Source organism: Octopus bimaculoides, chromosome 23 (assembly GCF_046866305.1).
Source record: "Octopus bimaculoides isolate indiv1 chromosome 23, ASM4686630v1, whole genome shotgun sequence".
NCBI lineage: Eukaryota > Metazoa > Mollusca > Cephalopoda > Octopoda > Octopodidae > Octopus > Octopus bimaculoides.
Window position 1 is genome coordinate 10,394,135 of NC_142950.1, and position 13,317 is coordinate 10,407,451.

Here is a 13,317-nt window from a genome sequence, read left to right on the forward strand (position 1 = left end):
AATAGGAAATAATAGTTGCTACCCAAGGACAAAAATCGTGTTACACAGGGTTACATTTGTTTCTTCTTTTTGTTTTTCTATTTTTTTATGGCAAACTTTCTTTCTCTTCTCCATCTCTGCCGCTGATGTTAATGATTCTATGACAGCCAATCGTTGCATTTTAACCAAAAAACACTCTTCTTACGGATCAAATACGAAGTAACGATAGCTACTTAAAGACAAAAAATCGTGTTACACAGTGTTATCTAAGACAAGTGTCTTTGTTCAAGCGCTTAAGTTTTAAGCGCTTTTATCTTTGTTTTCGCTATGCATTTATGAATGCTCTCCCTTTGCTCTTGACAGAAAGGATTCATGAGGACCAACGATGAGGATGTTTACATTGAACCAGTCAACAGCGAATCGCATGTTGGAAAGAAGGGACGGCCACATTTTATCTACTCATGTAAGGAATCGCACCATCAGAAGAAGGCTGTGGATATCAATGATGAAGGCATTCAAAATACACATATCAAAAGTAAGACATCGTTGCTAAATTGTTTTTGTGTTACCCAACATTTTTCTACGCCCACTTCTGTATTACATAACTGTGATAAACTGTAATACTTGATTTGTATGCTTTGGCTGATCCTCTCAAGGCGCATGGCTCAATGGTTAGAGCGTTGGGCTCACAATCGTGAGGTAGTGAGTTGGATTCCCGGACCGGGATGCATGTTGTTTTCTTGAATAAGACACTTTATTTCACGTTGCTCCAGTTCACTCAGGTGAGTTTACGTCTCCGTAACATAGCGGTTCGGCAAAAGAGAGCGATAGAATAAATACCAGGCTTTAAAAATAATATATATATATAATATATATATATTTTACCTGTTTCAGTCATCAGACTGCGGCCATGCTGGGGCACTGCCTTGAATTTTTAGTCGACTGAATCGAGCCCAGTACTTATTTTTAAAGCCTGGTATTTATTCTATCGTTCTCTTTATATATATATATATATATATATATATATGTATATGTATCTATCTATATATATATATATATATATATATATATATATATATATGTATATGTATCTATCTATATATATATATATATATATATATATATATATATATATATATATATATATATGTATGTATATGTATCTATCTATCTATATATATATATATATGTATGTATATGTATCTATCTATCTATATATATATATATATATATATATATATATATATATATATGTATGTATATGTATCTATCTATCTATATATATATATATATATATATATATATATATGTATGTATATGTATCTATCTATCTATATATATATATATATATATATATATATATATATATATATATATGTATGTATATGTATCTATCTATCTATATATATATATATATATATATATATATATATATATATGTGTGTGTATGTATATGTATCTATCTATCTATATATATATATATATATATATATATATATATATATATATATATATATATATATATATATATATATATATATATACCCGCACAAGAGGAAATACATATTAAAGAAACACAAACTAGAAAAATTAAACAATAGTAGGTCTCATAGACTATATAAAAATGCAAGTTTTAGAATATTAATATAAGATGTAATTCTAATGATAATAACAATATAACTCAAATCCTAAAGTAAGACGCAATCACCATATAACAGAAAGCAAAAGTAAAATCTAGCTCAGTCACGTGATACATGGAAAACAATGCCCCGGTTAAATAGATATAATTAAATTAATTAAATGAAATATAAAAGCCTAACACACCTTAAAAACTATACTATCAATACAAGTTCTCACAATTAATAATATTTATATTATTGATATTATAAAGAAATAAATAGATTTACTTACTGATAAATATATAAACGAAAAATAGGTATACGGCCATAACGGTTTCCTTGTTTCAAACATGCTAACACGCATACGCTCACATAAATAAACGAACGCTACTATTTTAATTTGTTGATGAACGTTCAATCTATTAGAATGTAAAAACAAATGTGTCAATTTTGACCTGAAGAAATATCTACCTTCGTTATTTCAAAATGCAGTTTTTAATTGTAATTTGAATGACGATAGATATGGAAACAATTGTAGGCATATATAACTGACAAAATGTATATAAATTGGTTATTCTCTGTTCAAACTTTCCATTTAACTATATCCACATATATCGATGAGAAGTAAACATCCATACGAAATACTGGAACTCCAAAATGTGCATAATACTGGTGCCTAATAGATAATAAATACTAATACTACCATATTAGCTAATCTTCAGGTCAAAATACAACAATAATAATAATAAAAGAATGTATATATCAACCAACAATAAATAACAAATGAATTTATATAAAATACTTATTATATTAAGATAGAAAAATATTATTAAAAATATCAAAATTATAAACATTCCATTATAATATAAGCTAACAGGATATATTATTTTGTTATTATTATTGTTGTATTTTGACCTGAAGATTAGCTGTATTTTTGAATAGAATTGATTTTCGATAGTTTTCATCGATTTTAATCGATTTAAATTTTCTTTCTCTTTGAAAATTGGTTATGAAACACGTGTAATCGTTTTATTATCTTTATCTTATGATATTTATTTTGTATTATATTATACTTATTTACTGTGCTTTTACTTATTAATTTTTCTATATGTGACAGTGGATTTTCATCGATGAGTTCATGAACCTTGGTTCTTTTCCCTAAAATTATATATATATATTTTATACTGTGAAACTTAATTTAATTTTAATTTTTAATAAATTGAATTTAATTGAGTTTTGACCTGTAAATTTAGATTTTTATCTCTAATATTATTATTATATGTGTATATATATATATATATACATATATATACTCACACAGTTATGCATACACATATACATATATATATATACACATTCATATACACACATATTTACATATATACTTATATACTTATACATACAAATATATATATGTATGTGTGTATGTGTGTATGTGTGTGTGTGTGTATAATATTGTATGTGTGTACTTTCATGTGTCTGCCTCCCTCAAAAGAATATAATTGTTCCCTTTCCTTTCCTTTTATTTCTTCATATTATATTTCCGTATTTTATTCTATTTTGTTTGAACCCCATACAGGAAGTAGGCACTATAAGATGAAAACCCAGAGACAGCACCATCTACGGCAACATCGTGTACGAAGGGACATACCCGTTAACTTTTATCTCGAAGTTTTGTTGGCTACCGACAACACTTTGGTAAAGTTCCACGGTAAGAGCCACCTGGAGCAGTACTTATTGGGAATTATAAACATCGTAAGTTTTCATTGAATACTACTGATGCTATTAACGTTGTTACCTTTATTGTTGTTGCTGTTTTTGTTATTCATGATTGTAGTCCGTTATTATCGTAGTCATTATCATCAGTATCATCACCACCGTTGTCATCATCGTTCACTTAGTTGCAGATTAAATGTCCAATGGTGTTTAGATCATAGTCATTTCACGTTGGCAACTGAAATCCAGAGATTTAGATGAATATCCGCTCCCTTCCCATCGTCATCTATCCGGTCGGAGATCGTGATTGATCAATTGAGTTTCTTTTGTTATACCTTTTCAATGTCTGTCTCTGAAGAATACCTTGTATGTGGGAGGTTTTGCCAGGCTTCGCCAACAAGAATAGAATGAAGCGCGAATTATGAGGGATGGTTCCTCAAAGAATGGAAGCAGTATTGCAGACATGGCTTTGAAGAATCATATCCCTACAACTCACGACCATTTGTACGTTTATGTAGATAAGAGACGAAAAACTAAGAATATAATATGAAAAAAAAAACAATAAAAACATTTGTGGCGGACGCCCCCAGGTGAGAAGTGGGCTGGTTCACTCCTAATAAATAGTGGGCTGACACAGTCAGTAATGTCAGTCCACGAGGTATTTTTGTTGGTTTTAGATAATTTTTGATTGCAGTTGACGTGAGTCGTGTTATACTTTGTTGTATCTTTGTTGAAGGTTCTCCCCGCTCGGGTGAACCATGTTTTGTTGAATTTGTTAAATACTGTTGCTGTTTTTGCCTGCGGGCCTGTTAAATTTTGTGTTTATCTTCTTCCCCATTTTGGGGCGAAGTAACGGAAAGAAAGAAAAAAAAATGGAGTGTGAACCAGTTCCAGCGCATGTCGGAAGTTATGCTATAATTTTACGAGATTATCTATAGTTGTACATCGAGGTTCTGGTTGTATCAGGAAGATTTCATGGTTTTGTCTATGTGTGATAAAGTTCTCAGAATGTTTATTGAGAGTAGCGGTCTCAGCAAAATGTTTTTATATATTTTCCACTGTAGAAAGGTTGTATAGTTTGTAACGTTTTGAATAAGGACATGCTTTTCATAATACGTATTATTTCAGGTGCAGTTCTATATTCCTAAGTCCCAGATGTAGCTTCATTAAGTGTTGTCATATTTTCCAAGGGGTAGAGTTCTAAAAGTGTACTTATGTAGATCATATCATGACTTAAAAGAATTTGAAGCCTTGTATGCGCTTCAGGTAATTCGCTACTTTATCCTGAAGATTGGTAAACTATATTTTTAATAGGTAGTAGAAGTTAAGTAAACATGTATTCGGATTACTGAAATTGCAATCGTTATTAGGAGCATGGGTGTTAGGTAAGTTCAAAGTTTAAGGATGTCAGGATTTGAGCAAAATTTAAAGTAATGGAGTAAGAGAGCTGAATAGTTTTTCTATTGATTAGGTAATTGCTGTGTTGTGGCGTAAAGAGTTTCCTTATTGATTTGAAGTCAATTTTTGCTACTGGGATGGTAACTGCCACTTTAAATAGAGGATTGAATCAACTAATAGTTGAATAACACATGTCCATTTTCAAGGTATAATCCTCCTTTATTAGACGAAATTTAGATTTTACTTCCACGATATGAATACTCTGACAAAATCGCTGCTTTCTATGATATACATACAGCACAAACTCCTATCGAAGGGGATGCTGATCTGATTTTAAACCAGATTGAATTATCATAGTTTGCTGGAGATTTATGTGCGTGTTTAATTAACTCATATTATTTGTCAGGGATATTAGTAACCGATATTAGTTATCGATTAGACGAACGATTAGGATATTAGTAATTGATTATTAGTAATCGATTAGTTTCCGTCTACCAAATCCACTCACAAGGCTTTGGTCGGCCCGAGGCTATAGTAGAAGACACATGCCCAAGGTGCCATGCAGTGGGACTGAACCCAGGACCTTGTGGTTGGTAAGCAAGCTACTTACCACACAGCCACTCCTGCGCCTATGTTAAATTGTTTAATATATAACTTCACATAAAGACATGCATTAATATGTAAGTGAGTGAAATAAAAGGAGAGTGAAGGGATAAGTGATGTGTAAAAGTGATACAGAAAGAAGTATAAAGAATAGTTTTAAAACTCTGTCTCCTTAACATGTTTGAGCAAGCGATGTTCAAACCGTTCCACAACGCATTCCAAATTCTGTTAGAAGAAATTTCATATTCCCTGCGTCAGATCTAGAAAAATCATAAGAAAACCTTTCAAAAAAACCACTAAAACCGACGCCGACTTACCCACCCTGTTCATCCACCCTGCTATATCACTACATTTTTTTTTCTCAGCCAGTTGTCTCGACACCGCTGCTCACTCCCACCCTCCAACACCGCGTAATAACCATGTTGCATTCCGAGGATAGAATGTATGCCTGAGAGGGCGTTTGTTAGTGTACGCAATATGTGAGCTTGCGTGCGAATGTCTGTGTGTTTGTGCATATTTATGCATGTGTTTACGCTTATTTTTTGTTGTTCTCACTGTTATTGCAGTATTGGTGGTGTCGTCGTCGTCGTCGCCGTCGTCGTCGTCGTCGTCGTTGTTGTTGTTCTTCTTCTTCTTCTTCTTTTTCTTCTTCTACTACTACTTCTTCTTTTTCTCCTCCTCCTCCTCCTCCTCCTTCTTCTCCTTCTCCTTCTTCGCCTTCTTCCTCTTATCATCATCATCATCATCATCATCATCATCATTATTATTATTATTATTATCATTATTATTATTATTATTATATGTAGTTTTATTTTTATTGCCTGCTTTTATTGCACTACCAAGCGCTGCTCTGTGGACCTTGGGAAAGGGCTGTTTTTGGTTGTCATCGTAATTATTATTATTATTATTATTATTATTATTGTCATTGTTATTAATATCATTATTATTATCATCATTAGTAGTAGTAGTAGTAGTAGTAGTAGTAGTAGTAGTAACGTCGTTGCTATTGCTTTGTTTCGTGCGAGCTGTTCCAAGTCTCACCCAGAGACCTCAACTAACAGCAAGTTAGATGTTTTGCTCTGGCTGTCCCCCTCATCCTTCGCCCTTGTGGCAAATAAATAAAATCATTATTATTATTATTATCATCATTATTGTTATTATTTACTACTACTACAAATACTACCACCACTACTACTACTACCGTTGTTGTTTCTATTCCTACAACTATTTCTGCTTTGGACCCACTACTATAGCACTCAAAGCATAAATATTATTAAAACTCCCACCCCTACCACCCCTACTACCCCCACCACCACTACCACCCCACCAACACTACCACCCCACCAACACTACCACCCCCACTACTACTACTACTACTAATAATAATACTACAACAACAACCATTACCACTACTACTGCGCTACTGCTGCTGCTGCAGCCACTTCTAGTACCACTGCCATTAATTCTGTGATAACTGCTGCTGCTATGACGATTACTACTACTACTACTACTGCATATCAAAAGATATGATTAAATTACTATAATTAAAGTGTCCTGAAATCTTGTCACCATATGTGAAAGAGGCAACCTTCAGCAGCCACTGACACCAGCGCCACCACCACAACCAACAACAACAACAACAACAGCGACAACATCACTGTCACCGCCACCGCCACTATTACTACTGATGATGATGTTGATGATGATGATGATGCTGTCACTACCGTCACCAACACAATTCTACTACTACCCTCACTACCACTAGAACCACAACCGCCACCATATTCATCTGCCCCACCACAGCCACCACCACTACTACAATTACTATCACTATTGTTGTTGTAAGACCACAAGCAATACCAACGCCACCAGCACCAGCACCATCACCCCTACTCCTCCTCCTCTTCCTACTACTACTACTACTACTACAACCACCACCACATCCACCACAACCAGTACGACAGCGTGTCGAAAAGTTCCTGGCACCAAGAGTATAGAGTTAAGCTCCAATTTCCCGAGTTCTTTTACAGGGCTTAGAAAAACTGAAGGACTGCTGCAATAAGTGTGTGAATGTGAGAGGGGATAAAATTATAATTAACTGATCCTCTTGTATTTTCTGTTACCCAAACCAAGAACTTTTTAGCACCTCCTTGGATATATATATATATATATATATATATATATATATATATATATATATATATATATATATATATATATAAATTTCCAGAATGAGATAAAAATCCAAGGCTGTGAAAGATTTTAGAACATTTAAAAATAGAAGTTCTTACAGCTGTTTCCGGGATATTTTATATATACCTTCATCGGAGAATCATTTTCTCACACCGTCTCCGATGAAGGGATATATAAAATATCCCAGAAACAGCTGTAAGGCCTTCTATTTACAAATGTTTTGAAATCTTTCACAGCCTTGGATTTTTATCTCATTCTGAATTTTTTTATATATATACACATGCTGATATATGACCTACGTTGGACTCCTCATTCGCATAATCACCGAACCTGGAGCTTAACTATAGTCTGTCCATAGCACTTACTCAACATTACTTGACACCTTTGGGTTTTATTGACACCATTACCTCTCGCAACCTCTCTCTCTCTCTCTCTCTCTCTCTCTCTCTCTCTCTCTCTCTCTCTCTCTCTCTCTCTCTGAATATATATATATATATATATATATATATTGAAAATGAATAAAAATGAAAATGCCTCTTTTTTAAAACATTTTTTGGGTGTTTTAATTAACTTACATGTTTCGGTTCTTTTTATAAGATTTTTCAAAAAAAAACGAAACATGTAAATTAATTAAAACACCCAAAAAATGTTTTAAAAAAGCGGCATTTTCATTTTTATTCATTTTCAATATCTACTTACTCGTGTAGTACTTTTACAAATCTTTTTCAAATATATATATATATATATATATATATATATATATATATATATATATATATATATATATATATATATATATATATGTATATATGTATATATAAAATATATATATGCAATATTAGGTATGTACATATATACACACAATATTAGATATGTGCATATGCATATATATATATATATATATATATATATAGGAGAGTATTGTAGTTCGCTTGAAGCATTGTGTATTGTTTGTAAAAAATAATGTTTTGGATGGCACAACAATGCACTATAATAACAACAATGGACTATAATAACTGTTATAATTAATCATCCATAGTCTGATATAATATTTCGGAATTCCTTCTTCAGATATCCCTCGGAATTCATCGATCAATTCCTAGGCATATCTGAAGAAGGAACTTTTGTATTCCGAAATATTATATCAGACTATGGCTGATTAAATTACAACAGTTATTTTAGTCCATTGTTGCTATTTTAGTGCATTGTTGTACTTAAATCTCAAATGACGAGATGGTCACGATATGAACGCCTTTGATCACAGTGGCCATACATAAATATCTACATAATTAGTTAATAAAGTAAATAAGTAATTTCTGTTTCATATTTTATCAATCAATGATAACCTAGGGATAGGTTTTATTCGTTGCAATCATCGGAGAGCTTAGTCGAAATATCGAACCCAGTGAACCTTTTTGTCTGGTACTCATTCTACTGGTTTAATTTTGCCGAACCGCTAGTTAACGGCGGTATAAACATACCAGCACCGATTGTCAAGTGATTAGGTAACAAACACTAACACAGTGACTCAAAGATATGCACACAACACATACACATACACACACGTGTATATATATATATATATATATATATATATATATATATATATATATATATATATATATATACACTCAACAACTGGTTCAGGAGCATCCGGTGGTGCAGATGTATCTTGTCGGCTGATAAATAAATACAACTCGTTAAAATATCTGTTCCGCAATGTAACTTCCTATTTACATGTATATATATATATATATATATATATATATATGTATATATATATATATATATATATATATATATATATATATATATATATATATATTCATCAAATATTTAAGAAGATATGACTATCTGGTGAAGCATCATTACATATTTAAACGGATTTGATTATTCTTGAAAAGTTTCCTTTCATTAATGAAACGGGAACAGCTGTAATTTATGAGATGTGTCATTTGTTTGTATAAAATATTTAAATTGAATTGAATTTATAATTGTTCAATTTATTGTTTTGTTTTCCATTTCTGATTTATATATACACACACACACACACACACACACACACACGGTGGGCTTCCATATTGTGTCCGTCAACCAAATTCCCTCACAAGACATTGGACGGCCCGGGGTTATAGTAGAAGACACAGGCCCGAGGTGCAACTACAACCATGTAATTGTGAAACAAACTTCTTAATCACACACAGCCATAGAAATAACAATAACTATATATTTGGTGTCCTTCACTTGTTCTCTCAAACATCAAACCGGTAGGTCCAAACACCTGCATATCCCAGTCGGCAGAAAGGAGTAAACTCCTGGAAATGTATTCCAGGTGCCTGACTCGATTTGCAGCTGCGGAAAACATGTCTGACTTAAAGGCGTCCAAATCGCTTACTGTTGAGAAATCTCTGTAGATGTTCCTACCTCATCCAATGCTTTCACACGTGTCAGCATATCAACAGAGTAAATTCATATCTTATGAAGAGGCACTAATATGGAAACACACACACACACACACACACACACACACACACACACACACACACACACACACACACACACACATTTGGTTTTTCGTTAAACATGCAGCCTTACTTTATATGATCTTGTATCGTATCCATTTACGGTTTTCTATCTAATTTGATAAACAGTTCATATTTTAGATATTATATTTTTTTATTTGTAGCACTTGTGACGCTGTATGTAGCCTTAAAAAATACAATTTTTAAACCATTAACGAACGCACAGCATCCGCTCAATCATGCATGATACATTTTCGAGTGAAAACACTTGTGACGCTGCATGTAGCCTTAGAAATATGGTTTTATCATTAGAAACCACACAGCGCTCACTCAATCATACATCAAAGGAGCAGAGTATCAATTAATTTCACAGTTACAATATATCGTTTACGCTGGTTAGACTTCTCTTTTTTTTTTTTTTTCAGATCATTTTATAAGTTGTTTAGGTGTATATTTATTTGATTTTATGTATACATGCAAAAAAGTAATTCATTATTTTGATATATCACACACAAATAGCATACATGTGTGTATGTATGTATGTATATATTGTACAAACACACACAAACACAAACACATATATGAGGGAGTCGATTATTGCTTATTTCATTAATTGTTGCATTAATATTTTCTTTCTCTCTCACTTCCTCTCTTCCTTTCTCTCACTCTCTCTCTCTTTCTCTCTCTCTCTCTCTCTCTCTCTCTCTCTCTCTCTCTCTCTCTCTCGCTCTTATATATATATATATATATATATACACACGCACACACACACAAATATATATATATATATTGAGAGACGGATATATATATATATATATATATATATATATATATATATGTATATACACACACACACACACACACACACATTTGTATGTATGTATGAGTGTGTGCGCGAGCGTAATATATCAAAATAAACCGTCTGACTTAAGGGCATCCAAAGCGCTTAATGTTAAGAAACATCAGTGGATGCTTTTACCGTCATTCAATCTGCTTATACACGTGTCAGCATATCAACAACCAGAGCAACCTCAGACTCGATGCAGGGGAAACTGATATAGAAAACATGCGCGCGCGCATAAGTTTTTCTATCTTAAAATATGGCCATATGTTACGATCTCTCTGATGACGTGGGTCTTGTAACAACAGGCCATGTTATAGAAAGGTGATAAATGCCAGAGTGGCCTTAGTTTATACAATTTAGTTTCTTCTTATTGTAGATTACTCCAACCACCAGATCGAAATCTATTTACGTGTCAGTCTCTCCATTTATCTACGTAACTGTATGTCTATCTAATTATGTGTGTACATGTGTGTGTGAATGTATGTACATAGAGATTTCATATTCTCTGTTTCAGATGAACGCTGTCTACCAACACGGATCTTTAGGAATGAAAATTGAAGTTGTCCTAAAACGAATTGTTGTCTTGGAGGAGCGGGAGGTAATTTATATGCTTATTTTCCTTTTTCTAATATCTCACTTTCTTTCTTCTTTTTCTTCTTTCTTTATATGCATGCATACGTACATATATACATTCATACACACACACACACACACACACACACACATACACACATATATATAGTTATAATTACTGACAGTTTTATATGTAGCTATAACTATAACTGTGGTGTATCAGTTATGTTTCCAACTCGTCAAAACAAACTTCGCGAAGTGTCTACACTTATTGAACATCTCTGATCTTGCTTTTAAATACCCAAGTTTTATTAAGATTTACAACTGTAAAAATTTTGTCAGAATTACATAATCTACAGTTGTAATTCCTTTTTATACGCCTTGTGTATATCGAAGAGCCTCTATTTTGTATATACTGCGTTCTTTCAGTAGACAAACATAGTTGAATGATTTGATTAATATCCCCTTAACTCTTTGCATGAAGGAGAAAGTCTCATTAAAATACTGCTACTTAAATGTATCCTTCTCAGTTTCGACATAATGTTCACATTCGGTATCGAGACTTACAAGGTTTGTGGGGATGATCTTCGTATCATAAATAATTGCTTCGGCGTCGTTTAGATGGTATGCGAATTTGTTTCTGCACGAACAATTTACCATGCTTGCTTCTACTCCGATGAATTGTGATAAGTTTTGGTTTTTCTTTTTTAATATCGAAAATTCTACTATATTTCTATAGTATTCTATTCTATAGTATACTATTCTACTATACTTTTAAGTTTTTTCTATTAAATAATTTCCTATAACGATAATCATAGGGGAAATGCATGTTCGTTAAAATTAAGAAATTCGTTGCTATGACAGCATAGCGATGATGTGAACCAGGTAATTTTAAAAGATACCCTGTTTATAGGTACCACGAAATTAAGGATAAATTTAATTATATCTAGCTTCTAATAAGTTACTGTAGCATCTCTGTCGAAGAGTTTTCTTATTAGGCTACAGGTCTGTACATATATATATATATATATATATATATATATATATATATATATATATATATATATATATATATATATATATATATATATATATATACGACGGGCTACCACACAGTTTTCGTCTACCAAATTCATTCACAAAGCATTGCTTGGCCCGGGCTAATAGTAAAAGACCTCTAAGAGAATAGACCTCTAAGGAGCAGTTCTGTAGGACTGAACGCGAAACCGCATGACTCCAAAGCGAGTTTCTTAGCCACTGTTATGCATTCCCCTAGACGTAGAAATATTTTCTACTCATACTATATATGCTGCGGATTTAATGCCCTTGTGCAACCATACATCTCTGTGTCAGTATATTCTCTATTTTCCTCATTCCAAGACTCTCTTTCTTTTCCCCTTTCAGGCTCTGAATCTGTTCCTTCTATCCTCTTCTGTATTTAATGTCGTTGCTGAAGTATTTTTGCTTTCTTTTTGACCGTTCTTTCTTTTGTTTAATCTCTAGACTAGAGACATCATAAGCGAGGGTAATGCTCAGGCGACACTCGACCGCTTCTGTCAGTGGTCCACCAAGAAATATCATGAGAACCGCGGAACTGACACCAGTTACGATCTAGCAATTTTCATAACCAAGAGAAACATTGGACCTGCTGGTGAGAACATACCTATTACTTATTGGCAACAACAGTGGTAGCAGCAGCAGCAGCTGCAATTTGTTTGTCTCTTTTGCATACGTTTTTCATTAGAGTCGTAGGTACACACACACACGCATACATATATACATACATATATGCATACATACATATATGCATACATACATACATGCATGCATGCATACATGCATATATACAAGCATGCATACATGCATGAAT

The 13,317-nt window shown here is 32.8% G+C and overlaps 1 protein-coding gene across 2 annotated transcripts in view; it reads left to right on the forward strand.

Moving 5' to 3' along the window:
- Positions 1-13,317, forward strand: part of LOC106879716 (A disintegrin and metalloproteinase with thrombospondin motifs 2-like) — a 75,321-nt gene that overhangs the window by 39,902 nt on the left and 22,102 nt on the right. For both annotated transcript variants that reach the window (XM_089340687.1, XM_089340686.1), the window contains 4 exons: positions 343-514; positions 3,178-3,353; positions 11,389-11,472; positions 12,951-13,098. In XM_089340687.1, the coding sequence (XP_089196813.1) occupies positions 343-514; positions 3,178-3,353; positions 11,389-11,472; positions 12,951-13,098 (580 nt within the window). The remainder of the gene's footprint in view (positions 1-342; positions 515-3,177; positions 3,354-11,388; positions 11,473-12,950; positions 13,099-13,317) is intronic.